Source organism: Strix aluco, chromosome 3 (assembly GCF_031877795.1).
Source record: "Strix aluco isolate bStrAlu1 chromosome 3, bStrAlu1.hap1, whole genome shotgun sequence".
Lineage (NCBI taxonomy): Eukaryota > Metazoa > Chordata > Aves > Strigiformes > Strigidae > Strix > Strix aluco.
Window position 1 is genome coordinate 103198607 of NC_133933.1, and position 23773 is coordinate 103222379.

At 37.1% G+C, this 23773-nt stretch overlaps 1 protein-coding gene across 1 annotated transcript in view; it reads left to right on the forward strand.

The window, feature by feature from the left end:
• EYS (eyes shut homolog) overlaps positions 1-23773 on the forward strand; it is a 1110009-nt gene that overhangs the window by 1055724 nt on the left and 30512 nt on the right. Inside the window, exons 43-46 of the mRNA XM_074819828.1 lie at positions 3326-3508; positions 11169-11335; positions 11522-11666; positions 18141-18315. Coding sequence (XP_074675929.1) covers positions 3326-3508; positions 11169-11335; positions 11522-11666; positions 18141-18315 — 670 coding nt within the window. The remainder of the gene's footprint in view (positions 1-3325; positions 3509-11168; positions 11336-11521; positions 11667-18140; positions 18316-23773) is intronic.

Consider the following 23773-nt stretch of genomic DNA (forward strand, 5'->3'; position numbering starts at 1 on the left):
ATGTTAAAGATCACGGATGCAAGCCATTCATGCAGCATGCTCTCAGAAATAGCTATCCTGCTTTCAGGAATTCTTAAGTAACATGTCACATTGATATTCTTTGATATACCTTCTTCACAACTTTGCACAATATTCTTCAAAACATGTCACTTCTGTCTAAGGTGTTTCAAACTACATGTCCCGAAGAAGCATTTTAAGTCTACTTGACAGTGTCAAGATTTTGACATCTGACAGTTGACCAAATATAGCATACATGACCTATTTGCAGACACTGGGTACTGCTGTCCATATTTACTGCTACTAACATTTTTAATAAAACTGCTTATCTTTCTGTACAATTTTCTGTTAATTTATTGCTATAAAACTTCATCATCTATTTGGCCTGGTAATTTTTCTCTCAAACCTGTTTTCTTAGACTTTATCTTAAAAGCAGGAGGAAACAATAGATGAAACCACAATTTAAGACCAAACTTTTCAGTACTGTGGGAAGCCCAGGGCACATGTAGTATCACAGGCCATATAAAAATGGCAATAGTCTCTGGAGTCAAATGATAGCAACTTCCTGTGACACCAAATTTACCAAACTAAATTTCGCATAACATGTTTAATTTACTAAGGTCAGTTCCCACTTCTGACTTCTTAAGAGACTAGCTGCCTGTCCCTCATTTTAGGTAAAGTTATTTAAAGATATATAACTTTTTCATATAACCTTAAATAGGAACAGTTCTGTTATCAACACAGTTTTGTCGTGACTCCAACAAAACCTCCACCCAGTAAATCTATCTATCTATCACTTTGTTACATACAGAAACGCAGAAAGAAAAGCTGAGTCTTGTCTCAGTATCCCCAAATTTGCTGCCCCCCAGCTCATGGACCAAAATTATTCTTGCTTAAATGAGATACGGTTTTAGTTGTAAGTATGAATTGAAATCTTTGAGTCTTTTGTTCTAGGATGGATCAAAACTGCAGTGAAACTGAAACTGGTATGTAGTAATAATCTAAGAATACGGAGATGTGTAACGATTTTCTGTATGTTGTGCAGCACCTGCTCAGCGGGAGTAGCATCCTTCTACTGTCCAGGTCCTACTGTTGTAGAACACTTCGCAGGACATTCCTTTGTCAATGTTCAATCCATCTTTATAGGGAATGCTGAAAGGAGCAAGTAGAAAAGCAAGAAAATAACTTCCCAGTTAGAAAGCTCTGAGGAAACAGATGAGACAATGACATACTTCATCCTGAGAATAAAGTGTTTTACCCTGCTGCAAATAACTTGTTAGGAATAGGCTCTTCAGTGATCTCTGTCAACAAACCAAATTACCTGGTTCTGTGGAGGTACATGATAGAATTTACCTTTCCTATTATAAAGGGAAGCAGGAAAAGACAATAAACACAAAGACTTCCTTTATCTTAAAATCTTCTTGTCTCTTAAATATTTTGTGGTTTATTAAATAAATAAAAAGAAAAAAAAAAAAAAAAAGGAAGGACAGAAGAATAATCTGCATTAAAGGAGCTGCCTGTCTGTCATAGCTTCCTAAGAAACAAAAAATGCAGAACTTGAGCCTCCCTTAGGCATGTTCAGGTAATCTGAGGAAATACTAGTGGACTGCAGCCAACACCAAATTTGAATATGTGAGAGTTGTGTTCTTCCTCCAATGCAGCACATGACTCACAAAGGTCTGAGTCTTGAGGTTACGTTCAGTCAGACGTTGAGAACTCATTGCCATTTTCTCTAATTAGGACAAAATCACTGTTTCATATGGAAATTTCCTGGCTCCCATTTAAGATCACAGAACAAGGCATAATGTGCCAGGTGTGAAATAGTGTTTAATAAATGGGAGGGTACACTCTGTGTTGCTGCAGACTCCAAGTCTGTGCTAGGAAAGGTTTCTCAGAGCCTATGTCTGTACCTTTTGTCAGATGCAGATACTGAGGCACTGGCTTCCACTTCGGTGCCAATATGACAGGTTCCCCAGGTTGAAATTTGCAAACAGATTCCACAAACTAGAGATGGTGATATCATTTTCACAATTACATGCTTCTACCACAATGTAAGCATTTAGGGCCAGATGCTTAAAGGTACTTACGTTAGCATAGATTTACTTGGGGAAGATTATCATTCTTTACTAGCCCTTCCCAATCTGGTTTGTACATGGTGCAGCTGCTTCTTCCTCCCTCAATCCCTCTTACTGCCTTCATTAGTAAAGCTGGATCCAGTTACATTTGGTGCTCAGGTTTATTGGAGATAACGGCTCAAATCTTTTAAATCTAGCCCCGTACCCAGTCTTTCAGGATTAATCTTTACTCAGCTATTCTTACTCTCTCTCCTGTTTTTCACTAAACCATATTGTCAATATAAGCATTATGCGATCTCAACCACAAGAATTGACTACGGCAGCCTGGCTACTTGGCTCCAGCAAGCAGTCTCTGGGGCTGTGTGGATGCTTAGTAGCACTGCTCTATTGACTGTTTACCAGTGCAGATATGTGTATAGACTTGATTTTATTTGCTTTTCATTTGTTTTTTTAATTCCACAGGTTTTTTCAGCATAAATTATAAACTGTGTCACAAACCAGTAGGTGTTTGAATGAACCTGTAGCCTTCACAGCTTTGGAAGAAGCAGGAGTTTATAGTGGGCAAAAATATTTTAGAAAAGGCTACATGCTTTGCTTGGTCGGTGACAAACATAAAGGAAATTTTCATTAAATTGAACCTAAATTACAGTAAAAAAGGTTAAATAATTTGTCAATACTGTAAATTACACATTTTTAGATACTCAGTTTCTGAATATTCAGACAGCTCAAAAGATGGAGTGAATAATGGGAACAATATCATCCATGTACGTCCTATTCACTGTGCTGCAAATTCATCCTTTTGTGATGTTTCTTTTTATTATTTCTCTACCTGTGAAGAATTATTATTCCTTAACCTATTCAGCATATCCTTGTACTCATTTTCACTCAGATGATTGTCAGAGGTGGCATTTCTTTTAACAGAATTTCTTTGTATGTTTTCTTTTTTCTCTCTGAGTTTTGAGTAAATACTGCAGTGTACTTCTATTTGTAACACTGTTAGCTAGAATCCAGGAGATGGCAGTAGTTGCCAGTAATTCGTTTGTAAAATAAGCCTATTTACTAAAGCTGAAAATTAAAGAGATTACACTCAGAGGAAAGCCAAACTGTATCTGCATGTGTAAAAAATATTACAACATTTCAAATTATTAGTATTTTTATTAGTTTTTAAGTTCTAAAATGGGCTAGTAAATAGAACTTGAAAACACACATTAAAGAATTTGCCCTAACACTGAATTTCTTTTTCTTAACTCCAGCTATTAATATTAGTCAACCGAGTTTCAGTGGCACAGATGTCTTTGGCTATACCTCATTTCTAGCTTACTCTACAATTCCAAATATCACCTTCTACTATGAATTCCACTTGAAATTTCAGTTGGCAAACCACCATTCAGCTTTACAAGATAACCTGATTTTTTTCACTGGACAGAAGGGCCAAGGTAAGCTTTATTTTTATTACCTATCTTTACAGGCTTTCAAATATTTATTAAACAAGTAAATAAAAATATACACAGCTTTTTCTTGATTCTTTTTAGGATATAATTTCATTAAGAGGAAAATAATCTCTTTGATACTTTATTGTTTTGTAAACACACAGTAAACAGTCAGGTTATATAAATGTTTCTTTTCATTAAGGAGAAGTAAACTACTTCCAGTAATTAAAGCCAACAGTTAATCTGACACTTGAGGTAGCATATTTCTGAAAAAATAAATGGAAACCAGAAGATTAAGGTTCTCTCTTCAGTTGTAAACATAAATTTCATTATTGATTACATTTATTTGGTGCACAGTTTTGAGAGATGCTGCCTCACATCTTCTTCCACTGATACTTACTTTATTGGAAAATCAATCCATCCATCCAACGTGCCACAGCCACCCTGCCATTTCTTCTTCCTCTGTCCTCAAGCAACCTGCTGCAGGAGCAGCCATGAATTTCTGCTGTTGTCACAGTGGCTGCACTTCCACGGCCCACAGAAATTCAACCCTGTGGCAGCCAGAATTGGACGCTGTGTTATTTGCATAAAATAAGAGACCCTAACCCCTGAGATCACCCAGTGCAAGTTAACCCAAGCTAGCTATGAATAAGTTGTGCTACAATCTGTATAATGAAGTATTCAACTTGACCTGATTAACACAGCTAAGAAGCAGGTTATATAAACCTACTTACAACACTTGTACTAAGATTTTAGCAATACTTAGGTATCTCTTCACAGCACCGCACTGTGACAGGCTGGTATGGCCTCAGCATTGAAATGGGGTAAAATAGTAATACTATTGTGTTCTGTCCATCTTAACATTACTGTCCACACATGACCCATAACACTGATGAAAGTTTAGAAAAATTTAATGAAATGTTAATGAAGACTTAAAGCAGCCAAGGTAGAAACTACTTTAGAGTTAATAGATCATAAGAAACATATTATTATTTTTACCTTAATTGCTTCTGCAATTGGAGCATGAGCTAACTTTTGGGTTTGGAGCTGTTCTATGGGATTGTTGAGGCCTAGGAGGGAGGTTTGGTGATGTGTCTTTAGGTCTAAACCCATCACAGTAGGAGAATGATTTAGGTATGTAAATATAAGTCTGTACTGCCACAGTAGATGCTCCACCATATCCAAAATATCACATGAGTTTGGCAGATATGACCAACGACTTATGGGAACTCTATGCTTATGCTGAGCAGTATCAGAAAATTGATACTTAATGAAGATGAAAGAGGGGAGAAATTATTATTAGCTGTTTTAAGATACTGAGGTCTCTATTAAAAAATAATTTTGGGGAGGCATTATGCAGTTACATATTGCACAAAATAACTGCAGTAAATCACATCAATAGGATACGGGATATCTTCCATTTGCTATGTTAGTACATTTGATATCTTCTTAGGTCCTGTTTCCTATTAAATTTATTTACTTAAGTTCCTCTACCCTCTGGGGCTTCTCCCCTTTCTCCCTGTGGTAGACTTCCAAGATTCAGACTGTTAGTCTATTGTAATGCAAACTAAAACGTGTTAACTTAGGATGGCTTGGCAGTTTACATATCTGTGATATAATTAAGCCTGTTACTTTAATTTGCAAAGACTCTGTCAAATTTACCTAGTGCAGCTCTACTGATCAACTGTACTTCACTGTGCCATGAGACCCTGGTACGGCACATGAACGAACAACCACAAACTAATTTACTTACTTTATCGAGCTGATTATCCAAATTAGCCTTACACAAATAAGAATTAAACCACTGTGAGTGTATTTAAACCCAAACTTTGCTCTGCCTGTGTGTGAATCAGACTTTGCTAAGTTTTTTTCCAAACTTCAACAAAATATGGTCAGGCCAGGTGACTCTGCAAACTGAACTATATTCAACGGTACTTTAACTGCATCCAGGTCTAACACCCCTCATGCCAGTTTACTCCTGCAACAGTCACCGTTCACTCCCAGGCAGTTTTTCCTTTCACTTACGAATTATTTATTATTGTGGATCGAGGAAATACTGTCTTTCTTTTTTGGGTAGCCAAGTAGAAATGGCACATGGAGTTGACAATACCTAAAACATTTCCATCTAGTCACTCAGAAAGTAGCTTTCAGAAACCAGTGTGCCCATCATTAAATTTTTATAACAATAATACATAGCTCTTTTGTAATACAAAAACAAATTAATCACTAGAACATTCCTTTCAATGACAAGAATGAACTACCACATTCAGATATGTCTCTGCAACCTTGGGAACTGAATTTCAAACTGTCAGTACAGAAATTGTCGGAAATGTAACCAAAGAAAAATTATACCAATTTGTCCACTTGTCTTTACTCAGGATAGAAAAAAAACAAATATGAAATGTAAAGCCCCAATGGTGCAATTTAACCTGATTTTTTTTTTCAGTTACAATAATCAAAAGAGAATACCAAAAAATATGCTTAAAAATAAAAGATACATTGCACTAAATCTCATCTCAAAAATGTCTGCCTGCAGGGTGTACTCTGTAATGTCAAAGTCATCGTAAAGTGTAGGTCTTCCAACCATATTCAGCTGAACGCAGTAAAAAAATTCTTACTGGTGTCATTTTTGTTAACCAGAACACTAGCATTCTGGGTTTATTATGTCGTTGTGTAGTTGCCAGGCAGAAATCTGGATTTTTATTATTTTGCATATCATTTTTTTTGTGAACACTGCTGTACAGTAGTAATGAGTTTTTGCAGCCCCATGTCAAATGATGGGTGGGTAGTAGAACACCAGCTGTCAGCAAGGCTGAGAAACAATGAGGTACCTGTAAATAGCTGTGTAGCAGTTTTATTTATTTTCTCCTTAGTTTAAATTGTTGCGGAGACTGAGTAACCCCCATTTTAATTACCAGAAAGCAGTATTTCTTACCGAGTGAACTTTGCTTATTTCACCAAGAGATGCTAACAATTTACTTTTACTGACTATCAAGCACCATGAGGAGCATGAGGTTTTTCACAGCCTGTGATCTTGCTGTAAGGAAGCAATTTCATCCCATTTACTGTAGTTAGCATTCTGTTTCAGTACCCTACCTGATTCCCCTCCACCATCGTGTCTGCCTAAACCACTGATACTGATGTCATGGCTAACCTCTCGTGAGGTACTATCAAGTGTTGTCTAACACAGAGATGTATAACATCTTCTTCCTCTTATCCCCACAAAGCTTATAAATCAGAAGTCACACTTGCTCTAAAATCTCACTTAAAACCAAACCTGTCACAGCAGTCAGACTAACAGTACTCTCGATTTCCCCTGGTCATAGTGGACACATCCTCTTCTTTAAGTCTCCGGGCTATGGCTGAGCGTGACTTGGGTTGGAATACTTGGAAAACATCTCTTGTTCCCACAGGCCAGGACAAATGTTGCCACTGTCTGTATGTGTACCGGGTGCAGGTGCCCATGCGCTGGCAGCGGGGCTGCAGGGCGGCCTCTGTGAGGAGCAGCCGGGGCTGCCCCATGCTGGACACAGCCGGTTCCAGCCGGCTCCAGCCCACCCACAGCAGGGCACGGCTGAGCCCCCCGGCCAAGGGGGTGGCGCCTCGGGGAAATTGTGTGTAAGAAAGGGGAGAAAACACCACAGAGGGAAGGTGAAGAAACAAAGAGAAACAACAGAGGGAACAAAAGGTCAGAGGAAGAGGAGGAGGAAAAGGAGGAAAGGGAGCAGGAGCTCCATACCACCTCCACAAAGGAGCAGATTACCAACACTGCAGCCCATGAAGAACCCCATGCCAGAGCAGATGGAAGTTCCCTGAAGTAACTGCAGCCCGTGGAGAGCCCACACCAGAGCAAAGGTGTGAGGAGGAAGGAGTGGCAGAGACAAACCACCACATACTGACCATGGACTCCCACACCCATGCACCACTTGGTGTTGGGGGAGGAAGAGAAGTCTGGAAGTTGGGTCTTAACATATGTTAAGTTTATGGAAATAGTTGTTTGGTACTTATTTTATAAGTCGGAGTAATAATGTAAAAGCAAAAGTAAATCCACCTGTATCGCTTGCCCTGTGAATATTTAGATAGCAGTACTGCAAAAACATGGCAGCTTTTGTCTCCTGTTTCCAAAATAAGATTTTTCAAATTTTAGATCAATTCAGGCTGAATACATGCTAACTACTATTTCTTTCAAACTGGAATAAACATATCTGTCCTTTCCAAAAACTTACAAGTATAGTTCTTTACTTATAAAAGGAGGTAAATATGTATATGTATACATATGGATGTGCTCATTATCAGAAAAAAAGAAATCTGAAAGAAGAAAACCTATATTATTCATTTGACTAGAACTAAATTGTTTTCAGGAAATAGAAAAACAGTGAATATGAAGGTCTTCAAAATTAAAAGCACTAAAACACTGATGGTTTCAAAGAACACACATCTAAAAAGAGGAAAGTGCTGCTGAGTGTGCTATTCACAACTCAAGCATGAAATTATTTATACATACCAAACATTTGGTCTTGGTGTAGATTATTTTTAAAGGATGTTTACTCTAGTCCTACATTGCAGGACACTTAAAACTGGTATGTATAAAAGTGTGCTTTTTCACCTGCAGCAGGGTTTAAATATAAGGCAGTAAAAAATAGTTTAAAACAGATAATTCCAAGTTTCATTTGCTACACACTTGCAATAAAAAGTACTGTGCTTGTTTGCTCCACCCCAACTTTCTTTTGAAGGATCTCTGCCAATGGTAGCATAGGTAGTCCTAAATATAAAGAAATTATTTACTTCATATTTTCAAAGAAATTAGTTCTAAACTGAACGTTTAAGAAGACTTCAGAGAATTGAAGCTGTTCTGACCAGAGAAATTTCAGTAACAAATACTCTAGAGCTAATAACAGATACAAAAGCAGAGAAACCAGGAAATTTTTCCTCCCCAAAATCCATCTATTAGTGTGTACTCTACAAAATAACCACTGCTGGTTTTCATAGCTAAGATATTTAAATCACTTACCTTGCAACCTTGAAAGGATAAAAGGTCAATAAAATTATGCCATTGTAAGACTAATGCATAAATAGAAATCAACCATTTTTGAATGGCCTTATTTCTTTGAAGCCCACTCAAGAGTCTGTTTTCCTTTCCATTCTTGGTACAGACAAAGAGTAAGACAAAAGAATCCAAACCACCAAAACAGTTAAAAACTGTCTTACAGAATCACCGAATTCTTTAGGTTGGAAAGGACCTTGAAGATCATCCAGTCCAACCATCAACCCAACATTGACAGTTCCCAACTACACCATATCCCTCAGCGCTATGTCAATCCGACTCTTAAACACCTCCAGGGATGAGGACTCCATCACTGCCCTGGGCAGCCCATTCCAACACCTAACAACCTGTTCTGTAAAGAAATGCTTCCTAATATCTAGTCTAAACCTTCCCTGGTGCAACTTGAGGCCATTCCCTCTTGTCCTATCGCTTGTTACTTGGTTAAAGAGACTCATCCCCAGCTCTCTGCAACCTCCTCTCAGGTAGTTGTAGAGGGTGATGAGGTCTCCCCTCAGCCTCCTCTTCTCCAGACTAAACAACCCCAGTTCCCTCAGCCTCTCCTCATACGACATGTGCTCCAGACCCTTCACCAGCTTTGTTGCCTTTCTCTGGACACGCTCGAGTAATTTAATGTCCTTTTTGTAGTGAGGGGCCCAAAACTGAACACAGTAATCGAGGTGCGGCCTCACCAGTGCCGAGTACAGGGGTAAGATCACTTCCCTGTCCCTGCTGGCCACGCTATTTCTGATACAAGCCAGGATGCCATTGGCCTTCTTGGCCACCTGGGCACACTGCTGGCTCATGTTCAGCCGGCTGTCAATCAACACCCTCAGGTCCCTCTCTGACTGGCAGCTTATTTACGAAGACTATTAATTAACATTATCATCACCATCAGGTCAGTTTTGTAGAACACTGACACTGTTGTATTTATTTTATGTATGTCATTTCCAAGAAAGCATTTTAAAAATTCAGACAGCATTTTAAATAATACTTTGTCTTTAATGTGCATCCTGTAGTTTTGCAGGCCAGATCACTTAAGTACATTGTGAGCACTGCTGAAAATAGAAACTCTGGTAATTATGTTTAAAAAATGTTATTTTCAGTTTGGAAATCCTTCGCTGGTAATGTGCCAGTGTAACTGAAGGCAGTAGGGTTTCATTCAGTCAGGAACAAATAATTGTAATAAAAATGAAGTGTGTTTGTGTTCTATTCAACTGAATATGACCACATTTTCCACAGAGGCTGTGTGTTCAAATTCTTTGGAATAAGTTTTTCTTTTTATATATATTCATGTTGCATCAAAATAGTAACTGTATAGAAAAATCTAACTTATGTATAGGAAGAGTACTCTTCCCCTCCCCACATTGCTAATGCAGCATGTTCATTTACATCATATGAGATAAGGGGAATATGGCAGTTTTGGCCATGAAACAGCAACATGCAGAAGTTCAGCAGGAGGATGAAATATATGTATCATTGCTTCTTGTGGGGAAAAGCCCACTTTACCTTTTGCAAATGAAGCAAATTCCCCATGCACTTGGGGCAGGAGCATCAAGACACATATTTGAAATGAGGGCCACAAAATGACACTGCAAGAACAAACAGGAAGACACCTTCCCTAGAACAAATACAAAATGAGATAGCCTTATGAAAGCAAAAGGAAATATCAAATAGAACACAGTTTACAGGTATGAAGTTACTTGAATTCACAGGATAGTTGTAAAAAGAAATTGATGGCTTTGAATTTCAATTCAGGACATCCTAATCCAAGACTGAGAACATTCTTCCTTTTTACCGTTGTTTGTATCCCAATTCTTTTACCATACTAAACATACATAAAAAAGAAAGGGTGGGGTTTGTAAAAAGAAACAAGTTGATCATGTTTTCTCTAATTAATGGTGGTTCCACTCCTGCCTACATGAGAAGAAGGATTGAATTCTCTTCAAAGATGCCAGTGTAAAAATCCGTTTACTTGGATGAACCAGAATGCATCCAGAAATTGAATTCTTACAGCCTTTATGTCAGACTTAAAATCTTTCAAATGAGATTTTATAGTATAGTACCTGAAAGGCACAGGGGCAGCTGCTAGAGCTTCCTTGGGCCCATATCCCTGTTGCTCTCCTTACCTTGGAGCAGCAGGTGCACTCAAGTTTTGAGGCTGTTAAAGTACCTACCATGAAAGCTGAAAGCATACTGGAAGAGGATTAAGTCATGGGCTATTCTCACATGCAACCTGGTATTTCAATTTTTTTTTTTTTAAGACTTTGGAAAAAGTTGAGAATTTATTCATGTTGCAGGGGGAAGGAACAGCAATGACTACTAAATCCACCAGGCTCAACAGGTTTTGTGGATATCACCAACCTACTCTAGTGTGAAAAAGAACTTCCTTCAAAAAGCCTATAAATATGTTCAAAATCTCTGCAGTTTCTATTTTAAATCCACAAGAATATTGGAAATAGCATTACAAGTTAAACAGAGAATATTAAAAATACATACAAAACTTAAAACCTTCCTGGCTAAGATTTTTCTAAATGGATATTTTCAGTGGATTTGGAGAATATTTTATGCATCAGTATTCATTAAATCCTGGAATAAGTAGTTGTTCTATTTTTGTCTTTTCAGGTCTGAATGGAGATGATTTCTTGGAGTTAGGCCTCCGTGATGGCAGAATAGTATATAGCTACAATCTAGGTTCTGGCACAGCAACAATCATTAGTAAACCACTTGATCTGACACTCAATATTCATGTCATCCATCTTGGCAGATATCTCCAAAAAGGCTGGCTAAAGGTAAGAAATTATTTCCTTTAGAAGGATAGCTTTTAAATGGAAGTGTTCTTTTTTTTCACATTTTATATGGAAAGTTTAAAAATTACTTTTGTATTTTCCTGTTAAGTTTGGAGGACTGTCTTCTTTGGGAGTTCCTAAATAAGGTAAATTTTTTTGTTGTAACAAATATAAATGTGTCATTGAAAGGTGGATGATCAGAAGAATAAAACTGTCACTTCTCCTGGACGACTGGTTGGACTCAATGTCTTCAGTCAGTTTTATTTAGGAGGCTATCGTGAGTATACTCCAGAACTCCTACCAAAGGGATCCAGATTTAAGAACGGCTTTCAAGGTAAAGATTATATTGTTTTCAATTCCTTTCAAAATATGCATTAGACTGTTTCAGTTCCTATGAAATAAAGATCTAAAATCTCTGTTTCATAAGGAAAAAAACTACAATCTCCTTGCCTGAGATTCCTGTGGCTTTTTCATTATTTCACTACGATAACCAAGAAAAATGATGCAAAGAGAGGATTTGCTAAATATTTTTAATACTTTTTGTTTCTGATAAAAATGGAAGTTTGAAATTATATAATTTCTTTTTATCTGTCCCTGTTCTACAACATTGCTCCAAAAGGACTACTTTTTGCTACAGTAAAGTAGTTTAGATTCTTCTCCCATCTACCTCTGACCATTGTCACTGGCAGTGCTGGTTTGGGTAATAGTTTTCATGCTGAAAGCTTCTTTCCGATAGGATATCATGAAATATGTTTTGGTTTTTTTCCTGACATCATGATCTAGGTCTCTAGACAGACCTAGGTAATTCCTGTTAGGAATATTTCAGCTATTTATCTAACAGATAATAATTCCTACCTCCAAACTGATATTTGAAGCTCTGTAGAAATCTTAATTCAACTCCTACCAGATCAGTAATGAAGCAAAGAAGTGTTCATAACACTTCTTTATTTGCATTCCTTACTTCCACAGAAATAGCATGCTCAATATTTGTGAGGTAAACTTCAATTTATTTTAAGCACTGGAAAGCCTTTCAAATGGAAAGAAAACATTTTGCCAGAGCAGAGCAAAGTTTGAATTCTCAATTATAAAATTGGGTGCACGTTATGAAAGGCAAGCACATGCAAGCATTTCATGCACTACTACACTCCATTTCCACTAAGACCACATAACTGCCTCTTTTTCAGACATCACCTTCCTTTTTATTCTTAAACAGAAACTTCCTCAAAATCAATTTCTTATCCTATAATTAACTTTTCACTCAGTCACATGAATTAACATTTCATCTGTCTGTCTTTTCAGGAAGTATGGATTGAATAGTTATACTTTTCATAGCTTCTTAACAGCTTGCAAACTGGCATATCTTAAAACATGTCTATGCAAGTATTTTAATAGTGTTGATATTTGTGAACTACTTCCAGCTTTTTTTAATAGACATGTTAATGTTTGGGGTGACCAACAGGAATCTCTGGTGCTTCAATTTAACTGCAAACTTTTTGCCAGTTTTGCAACTGTATTGTGATGGCCAAATTTCTACAAATGCAGGATAAATATTCTTCTTTAAAAAAAATATTTCAAAGTTCACGTACTGTTAGTTACCATACTATTCATTGATTTTTCTTACTCTTTAACAAGAATTCTATACCTCAAAATTTTGTCAGACATATAGTACATAAACAGTTTTCTCTTTGTCCCTGTCATTCGCAGTATTTAGTCTACTATATTTGCTCATTCATTCTATGCTCCAGTTCCCAGCAGCAGTTTGTCTTTGTTCTCCAGAGCATACTGACTTTGAAGGAAGCTACTCTTCCCTATGACCAATTTCCTATGACATTTTCTTAGGTAGTCAGCATCTAATTTGTTCTTCTAGCTCAGGAATCTCCCCAGTTTCAGTTCTCAGGGTCCTCAGGATCAGATACAAACCTCCATAGCCCTTCTCCAGAGTGGGAACTGCAATATCACTAACATAATAGAAAATTTTGAACCATTTTACTTCAGCCAACCTGCAGCTATAGTGAGACAACAGAAAAACTCTGAAAGTGAGAGTCGAGATAAGTTTATCTAGCACACAGTTGATTAAACCACTCAGACTTTTGGAAAGCTGTTGTTGACTGCTTTTAAGGACATGATTTATTAAAACCATTTTGTGTCTAATACCAGAGTTTACGTCTCCTTTTGTAAGCAATCACTATTGGATCAAGAAACACTGAGGTCAGCCTTGCTGCTGCAGACTGTCATCAGTGTACAATCATTTAGGATTTTTACTCTGTACAGCTCCTGTTTCAGACCATTTCCTCCCTTACCTGCATGCCTTTAGCAGTTGTTGTTCCATTAATTTCCATGGAGGAGGAGGAAACAGAAAATAAACGTCTCTAATAAACTGCAATTTAATAATCAAAAGATTGGTAATTTTAAGTTTAGGAAATTTGAGGGTCAGCACCTACAGATTCTACCTGCTTCAGGCTGAAGAATGTTTGATGGTACCTTGAGCAATTTAGAAAACTTCCTTCAGCCCCTGTGAGAAGCTGAAGAAACTAGTAAAGGTAGAGCTCAGATGAAGCAGCCAAGTTCATCTGGAGTTTAAGGTGCTCTGAACTTTGAGCTTCATCTCAATTTGTAGCTGCTTGGGGGCTTACAGAAGCCTTTTGTAACTGGGAACATGGTAGGATAGTTTATTTAAGTGTCTGTCTTTTCTTCATTATCCTATAACAGTGTAATTAAGGGACCTCTGAGAGTTTTGTGAGATGTGTAGCAGAGCATACTGCAGCTGCTCTAAAAAGTCCATGTGGGTTTTAGATAGCTGCAGGTCTTGTGGTCAGAGAGACTCAGCCTGCTCATTATGGACAATCTGAAATGGAGTATAAAACCAACTGCCTCATGTTCAGGTCTGCACAACTCAGCACTGTGACTCACCTATACAAAACAAGTTAGAGAATTATTCTGAAAAAGCCAGAAGTTACAGTTCGATTTCCAGACCTCACATCTCTGAGACAGGCAGAGAGAAATCTGGTGTCAGCGAGAAAAAAGAGGGAACATTTTGAGGTTTCATTCTCTGTGCTACCACGATGGAAGGATGCAGTCTCTAGCCAAAGAAGCAATTGATGGAGAACCAGGGCTTGCATCTAGAAATAAGTGAAGAGCAGAGAGAGAGGAGCAACTGATTGTTCCTGTGGTTCTGTTCATAAATAGGATGAAGTATGGCTATAGAAACAATCTGTTGTTTGTCAGCAAATAGTATTAAATGGAGGAGTAAAACAGCAAAAGAAGCTTTTACCATAAAGCTGAACAGTTAAGGAACCTCATTAGCACTGAGAGTGCTGCCTCTTCATATAATGATTTTGCAAAGTAAATAAAATTCCAGCTACTGCAGTCACTTTTTAAAATAAAGTAAACCCAGAACTCAGCTGAGTTCCAAATAGATACAAATATAACTCTGTGGTCAAAGTTTATGTTCATAATAAGCTAGAATACATTGCAAGCCTGTCAGAGCAAAGACTACTTTTCTTTATGTTCCTGCATCACAGATGTCACAGAAGGGAAGTGACTTCTGAAGTGGTTTTTAATCAGTGTTGCCTCTTGCATCAGTTTGGTATGATTCATACAAGCCCTCTGGGTGTTTGGGTCACAGCTCAGAGCGCATTGGGAAGTCATTGTGGGGATCATCTCTTTTAGACAAACACCCCACTAGTCACAAGCAGGCAAGAAAAACAGGGGAAAAGCAAAGCCCTTTAGGACAGATAGAATTTTAGAAACGTGAAAATTCAGTACTGTGTTCAGATAGACCATAGTTTATCTATGTATTTATTTCTGTCGGTTCTCTTGCTGCATTTTTAGTACATCTTGAAAATGCCTGCTCTGTGTATTTTTTAGTCAAATTAGTACCAAATGCTTATAAGCAGGTAAGGGAGACTAGTGACAAATTTTTGAAAAGATTGTTTGTATGATAAGGATATATCTGAAAAAAAAAGTAAAGCTGAAAAATGAAGTAATATTTTTTATTATAAACTCTGAAGTTTCCTTAATCCAATGTTGGTGGCTCTTTGGTGGTTTGTGAGCTCTGCTTGACTGGGTGAAAGCTATAAATTAAATTAAGGGTAAGAAAAAGTCATTGACAGAAAGCTCTAAGCATGGTCTAAGGAGCCACTAGACAAATGTTACAAACAAAAAGGTAGTATGTGCACTGTCTTGTTCTATTTTATTTCATCTTACTTGCATCAAACTCTGATCTTCAGAATCAAACCAAGTTTGACTCACAAATTCAGAAACTTCTGAGTTCCTTTCGCAAACTTGGCTTTTTCAGGAAACCTCTCCACTGTTCAGAATAGTTGGCAGTCTCTAATTAAAAGAGGCCCAGAACTGGCAGAGCAGAGGGAATTCAGGTCAGAAAGAAGGCGCATTCATCAGCTGATCCCTCTGCAGAAGTTTGTATAGTGTTTGTTACGACAGGATGAAATTGGTGCTCTGAGTCCTTCAACTGCATCTCACTGACTAAGTAGAAGAAATTAAAAAAAAAAAAAAAATTAAAAATTCAGTTGAACTCATAAAGCTGGGCCAAAATACTCTTGTACCTACTATATGCTTTGTTTAGAAGTGCTGAAGAACTGTTTCTAACCTAGATGTTCTGCTGGTACAGTTATAGTCATCAACACAAATGCCAGTTTATTTTCCATTATGACCTTACTGGTTCTTGGGTACTCACGGTGCTTTCCATTGTTTACACAGAGCTCTGGGCTGCTTTTTCTTAGCACTCTAACAAGACTCAGGAGAACAGAACATGCTTTATCTACTACTGATAAACAGATGAAATATTAGTTAGGATTTACTGGGCATACGGTGGCCTAAAACCAACACTGTTAAAAGCAAAGAAGCAATAATATGAAGACTGCAAATAATCATCAAACTAGGTTATTTTAAATTGCTTAATATGAGTTTTTGAATTACCAGTTATATGTCAATATAAACAGAATTACAAAATGTGTGTAATATGGAAAAAGCGTGTCTAAGAAAGCTGCTTTTACTAACACTGTTCTATCTGTAGTTAAAATAGCTATCTTGCTATAAATATTATTTATAATTTGTTCAAAACAAATTATGTGATTATAAAAAAAATTTACAATTAGACATTCATTGTGTCTTTCAGGTGCAAGTCTTTTTCTTATGCAATTTCAGTGAATCGTGCAAAAACTTGTATTAAGTGATTTTTTTTAAAAAGTGTGATGATTACTTGCAATCTCTATATCATATGCTTTCCCTGCTTTTAATATTAAGCAGAAAGCCTCTGGCATGCACTGCTGAATACCTACTATTCTCATGATTTCAAGAACTATGGGAATTCACTATATCTCAGTGAAATTGTATAAATCAGGTTAGAAAGGTATGAACATTTCCAGATACAGTACTGTACTGGTTTAACTAAAGTGGTTTAAAACCTGATTTTTAGTTTAAAATTGTATATATTTATGTATAGATCTGGATGACATTTCAAAAGTGCTTAAGGCTACCTTTAAATGTGACTTTAAATCACTTGGATGTTCAGGTACATTTTGAAAAGTTACTTAGGGTTTGATCCAAAAGGATATAATCTGTGGCATAATCTTCAGTTTTGCAGTACATAAATAAGCATGTGGAACTGGAAACATGATTCAGAAATACTGATGAATTAAGTTAGACATGTAAGGCTAACCATCCTGTGCAGTCACTAGGAAGAGCAAAGACTCTCCAAAGGGGCAATCCCCAGAAAGCTACATGCTAAGCAGGAACTACAGGCTAAGCAGGAGGTGCCTGGAGGTAGCAGGTAGGGAACATCTCTGCTTCACTCTGAAGCTTTGGCTCCTCTTTTCACTTGGGATACCAATGTATTAGCAAATTAAAAGAACATCGGGGCATAGATGCAGGCACTAGCACTCAATCATCTCTACAAATAAATTTTTACAATGGTTCCAGACAAATATTTGTTCTGTGACAACTATTGTTTTTCCAAACAATTCTTTGGTGTATTTAGGGACTTAACATAATCTAGGGACCATTTCCCATCAGTAGTTTGGCTGCAGCTATACTGTTCTGGAAAATAATAAAAGTTTGGCAATGTAATCGTGACTACACCAGGTCATTTGCTCACAGGATCAAGTAACAGGCCCTGGAAGTGTTTACCTTACTAGTATACATAAAACTTTTGAATTATTTTCAGATATTACGGGCCAAAAGGAGTAGCATACACCTATTTAAAAATGTGGTCATGTGCAACATGATCGGTATGTACCAGGGACTGAGGCATTCACTCAGAAAGGGGAGAATCTGGGTCTTTCCCTGAAAGGGTCCTTTTCAACCTAAGGAAATTCAAGTCCACATTCCCTGCCTGCATTATATTAGTCAATGTTCTCTGGATTCTTACATATTTTACATTAAAGAGACTTCTTCGTGTCTGTTCTCCTTTTTTTGTGTGTGTTTCTTTTTTTTTTTGAACCACTTTTATCTGATATAGATGCATTCCTGTAAGAGCATGCATGTGTAAACACAAAATTTCACCTAGTCACTCCTCAGTCAGTGACTTTGTATTCTATCTGTCCCTTAAGAAATTACTTCTATTGTTTTAACTGTCATTAAATGAAAGAATTTACAATCATCCACTCATTTGCCTGAACAGAAAGAAGCCAGCATAACTTTAGCTCATGTAGATGGTATAGTTGTTCATCCACTGAAGACATTCTGGCGGAACACATTCATTGAGGATTGACACTGTCCTGTTGTTTGGTTTGTTTTGAATTTCTGTGTCTGTTTTAAACTTCATTTATTTTTTCTTTCTACTTTTGAGGTTGCATTTTTGATGTTCAAGTTCGCACCAGCATCAATCAAGAGTTTAAATCACCAGGGACTCCAGAAGGTCACCCCAATTCTGGTCGCAATGTTGGACAATGTAAAGATTCCCCATGCAATTTAATAAAATGCAGAAATGGTGGGAAGTGCATAGAAAGTGGCTCTACTGTTTAGTAAGTATTTTCTTTTTTTTTTGTAGACTACAGCATAGGCTGATCTCTAGACTAATTGCTATGGTAATTTAGTGGCTTGATAACAGAAGTCTCTAGGAGCCTATCATTTTATTAGAAAGAAAGAAAGAAAACTTCTGAAGGGTTCATTCAGTTACACAGAAAATTTTAATCTTACATGAATAAAATCAAAACTAAAATATTAAAATTATGTTAGGACACTTCCCGGGTAAATTTTTAAAGAAATTCCATGGACTTGTTCTGTCACTGGCATTCAGACTTACTACAAAATGCATGAGAAGAACTAGATGTGTAAGACATTTTTTAAAAACTAAGTGATCAGTCTAGCTAGCAGAGAACAAATAGAGAAGAAGAGAGCTTGATGGTCTTAATGTCTGAACATGGGTGATGGGGCAAAACTAGGTGACTTCTGTTTCCTGGAAATTAGTATTTTCATCTAAAAACCCCTTTCTGGAGTAAACCACTGACTGCCCAACATCAGAAAGTTCTGAGCCAGTTTAAATCCTTAGGACCTCCCTTACCTAGCACCTGTGCATCCTTCTCTCCTGCTCAGTCTCTCCCTAATACACACAGTTCTCTGTACCTCCAGTTGTAATTTCTGTGGATACCTTCCTGACTCTCAACTGCACCTTCCCTGGTCACTCTTCAGGCCATTCTCAAGTGTTCATTCACTGTTGTCTTTCCATATCTGCTGCCTGGCCTGCTCATGTAGGACCTTCTTAATTCATTTCAAACAAAATAAGGTGTGTTAGTAAGGAGCTCATGTTAAAATTGAACTAGGTCAGTTCATCATATAAGCTGTTCACCTGGCTGATCTATGGGATAAGTGGTGGCAAGGACAGCTGGCCCAGAAGACAACTCTATGGTCTTTCATACATTGTCACTAAGTGTAGATGGATCTTAGTGTCCAGACTATAAGGCATACAAGAAGGAAGTACCTTTGCAGTTCCAAATTGCTGTTGTGTGTCAACACTTTCATTGTAATAAATCTTGTTTTCAAACACTTTGTAACTCATCTGTAAAACCTTTGCTGAGGAGTACTTTTGATTTTAAAAGTATCTGCCAAGATTAATTATACTTGCTTCCCCTTGTGTTTCTACATGTGTTCATTTATTTACATGTATTTGTATAATTTTTTCAAAAAGAGAGAAGTGTTGATTTAAAGCATCTGAAAACACTGCAGACAGCGAGACGGATAAGAAAAAAACAGGCTTTGCACTGTGGAGCCTCTAGGCATAATTCAGACCTGTCCTTCTGTGTGCTACAAAGAAAACTTTGTATACCTGTCAAGATAAAAACAGTCCACCTGAGTGTTAGAGAGAGAATTATATGGTAATTGGTTTTGTTGCCCATGAGACAAATCTTCACTTTTAAGGAAACTAGTGCTTCTAAAGCTGGTAAGGCTGTACTAAAATTTGGAAAATTCATCCCTGAGATGAAGCATGCAGTTCCCTTCCCATTCCCCTTATGAGCATATTTATATTCTCTTAAATACAGTAATGAAAGAAGTGCTTTGAAAGATATCATTTGGGATTGGTTTCCAATTGTTGTGCTACAGTATGTCCCAACTATTACAATTTGCAGGATCCTTCCAGAACTGTTAAACTCTTGACATTCAGAGTATTTGATCTTTCTGAGGAACAAGAAAGGAGAAAGGCACTCTTTTCATTTATGAGCATATTAGAGGGGATACAAAACCAAAACTGCAAGAAAAAAAATGTCTGATATGTAGCCTGAAGCATGCCACTACCGTCTGCCCACATACACCACCCTAAATCCTTGCCTCAGCAACTTACCCAGCCATGTTGGGTAAACATTCATGTGTATAAGGTACACAGAGCCACCACCAGCAAGATCTAGAGAAGGTTTGGAAAGCAGGTAACAGGCTAAGGTGGCAGTTAGTGACATAGCTACATTGGAAGCTTGATATTATAGGCAAAGTTCTTTTTCATCATTATAGTTTCATAATTTGTATTCCAGATTTGTATAGGAACTGTTCTAAAATCAGAGGAAGGGTGTAATTTGTTTTTTCTGTGTTTTGTTTGCTTGCTTTTAATTTGTAGTGACCTACTATTGAATTATATTATTCTCGTCGTATTTCAGGACAGCTAGGTATTCACAGACTATTTATATATGCATGTACCAATAATGGCCACTTTTTTTCTCTCACAAAAAAGTGAAATATTGCCGGAGAGGTGTGGCTGTAGCATGCATATCATTTTTGTCAATGTACAGTAGCTATGAATACTGTCTCACATTTTCTCAGGGGGAACTTCTTTCTGTTTTCAAATTATCTGTGTTCCTTTGAAGAGCAGAGTCCTTGAGGGAACTGGATTTGTGTTCAAATATTTTTTCTCCTGAAATGAGATCTCTCCAGAGGTTTTTGTTGCTGTTTTGAGCTATTTTTATGTCTTGCTTTCACCACCCTGCCAGAAAGTGTGCAATGCTGTTAAACTGTAGATTCAGTTGCTATAGGGATAATGCTTTGGTTTAAATAGAAGAAGAAATATTAATTAAATTTTACATTCTGGTCAGCAGCAGGGCACAATTACTAACAAAATAAAACAAAATATTAACAAAATAAAGAGGAAATATTTGAATAATAAAATGAAGAATACTATGTTTAAGGGACAATAACATCCTCCATTATTTATGGTGCAGAATCATACAAAATAGAAAATTACATATAACAAGATTGTCTATGATGCTTTATGGCTATTACTTGTTGTTGAAGTAAGAGAAGAAAATATGTCTTGTGTTCACTTTGAACAGAACATCAGACATAATGAGCAGGATTCAGTTTGCTAAATGTAAGCATGTAGTGTCACTAGATAAACCTGGGTAGACCATTTGGCCTTCAGCTGCTGCTTCAGAAGAGCTTAGGACTTGCATAAGTTTTCTGTCATATCTCCAAGCCTCATATGGATTTCTCAGTACTCTATAGCTTTCAACTAGCACTAGTCACTTAGATTTAGGAAATTAAATCATACCCCTATATGGTAGAGGGATGCCCCATAAAAAGAGCTGCCATAGTTTCATCATTAGCTTAGATTTGATTAGAACCAATTTTCAGTGCAAGGATGGAACCAATATTTAATGCAAGGACATCCTTTTATAGTTTGTAAGGGAAAAGGTGTTCCTCTCTTTAATTGTTGTGGTTTAGATCAATAAAAGTTTCTACTTTTCTGGGTGGAAAATATATAAAAATTGTCATCCAATTTGGCTTATTTAATGGGACACTTTTGCAGCATTCCATAGTTCTCTTTGCTTATAGTTAATTTCCTTCCAATATTAATTTCTTCAGACTCCATTTTTACCTTCTAACCTGAAAATAGACTATTTTTCATTAATGATCTAGTTTTCCACTGCCTGAATTTAAAGCCACTTTTATTTAGAGATGTCCTTCATTGCTCAGCATCTTTCAGTTCCAATATAATACAAATTTAAGAACTATACTCAGAAATCTTCAGTAGTTTGGGTAGCCTGATGTGGCCAATACAGGTCAATATGAATTTGAGATGTCCTGCAGTATTTGAGATGCCCATATGATGTTGACAAATGTGACAGTTCCTCCTGGAATAGTAGTTGGAGGCCAGATGAGATTCTCTAGGAAGTTTCAGATGACAATAAACATCTGCCTGTTCTCACTAAATAGGTAAATTAATTGAGCCTCTGATCTCCATTGAGTATATGCCCATCTTACATGTAGACACCCAGATTCAGATGTCTGAATTTGCAGAGCTGAATCCCTGCTTTACTGGTATAAGGTTATTTTTTTTATTTGACACCATATTTGCACTATTAACTATAGAAAGTTGCAGGTTTGTTAACATTGAGCATGACATTTTAAGCATGATATTTTCTGTGTTTAATGTAAGAATGCTCTATGTTTAATTTAGGAAACTACATTGGATATAAGCAAATTTTCCAATTCTTTCAGAAAAATCCTTTAGCACCTTTAGTTATTTCCCTACAAGAAATGCTTCTGGTTTGATTAGGATTTTTTGTAGTAACGTACAAATATATTGTTTACATAATTTATAAAATGAAAACACTTTTCATTATTTTTTTTAAATGTTGCCTGAATTTGTATATAATAAATTTCAGGGTTTGGTCTGTAATCAACAGTGGCATAAACCTGTTGTCCTTATGTATGTAGGAACTGTATTACTTATCTGAGAGCTCAGTTTGGCATTGGTAAGGGACTTTGAGCCTAGAAAGCCATTCTATGAACACTGCATGACACTGTTAAGCATTTGACAAGAAACAAACAAGAAAAAGACATTAAATTAAACCATACTTGAACTTCCTAAATACAAAGATTACAGAACTTGAAGTGGTATCTGAAATTTTCCAGAATTGAAAGTGATCTTTTGTTGTATTTCTCAGGGAGCTGTGAATTTGAGAGTTCTTTCTTCCTGAACTGGGTGACTTTGCCATGTATTATGCTGTGAAGTGCACCCTATTAAGAGTCCTTTGCAAAACTAGGGGATTCAATATTATCCAATTTCTTCTCATACACACTATTAAAGTTGTATATGAAAGCCTTACTATCCTTTCCCCACATAAAAATATGCTATTGAAAAAAGAAGAGACATTTTGGCAGTTGCTCTTGAGAACTCAAAAGTATATAGAAGAATCAATTTATTCTATGTTCTTCAGAAACCCTGAAAATAGGAAAGTATCTTGCAGAGAGATTTAGCTCCTAAAACACATAAACTTAGAGTGTCTCCAGATGAGCTAAATGTGTAAGATCCTGTCACAGTCAGTGGAGGTCCAGGCCTTTCCAGTTGTCTAAACATTGACATTCTAATGGCACAGATCCTGGGATACCTTTTCTGGTCTTCATAAGGTGTCCAGCAGAGCCAAGTCTTCTGCAGTTCTTCTGTCTTATCTGCTAGTTTCAAACAGATCTCTCAGGTACACCATGACATGTCAGATGGCACTAAATGCCTGTGCTGAGGCAATTGAATGCAGCACCTCATTATTAGAGTCATGCATGTATTGGTTTGTGGGATGGATAGTTCTCCAGTTCCCCTGACTGTTTCAGGTGGATCACCATTGGTTAGCACATGAGCTCAGGCACCTACTCAAGGATCCCATTGCCTAAACTTGAGCATTCAGTGGTCTCTGTCAGAATCTTGTCTCCCTGGTCTCAAGCTGCCTCTCTTGGATACCTCTAGGAAGGCAACTGGAGGCCATCTGGGCACCTAACAAAACATAAAATGAGGTGTCTTGATTTCAGAATGAATCTCACCTCTTATATCTGAAGAAATTCAAGGAGCATCTGAATGATGCTCTTAGTCATATGATTTAGTTTTAGGTAGTCCTGAAAGGAGCAGGGAGTTGGACTTTGTTCTGTCCCACGTGGTGGGTTATGAGGGGGGTGAATCTTTTGAATTCCTGATAATGACTCCGAGTAACAATTGTGCTGGTGACT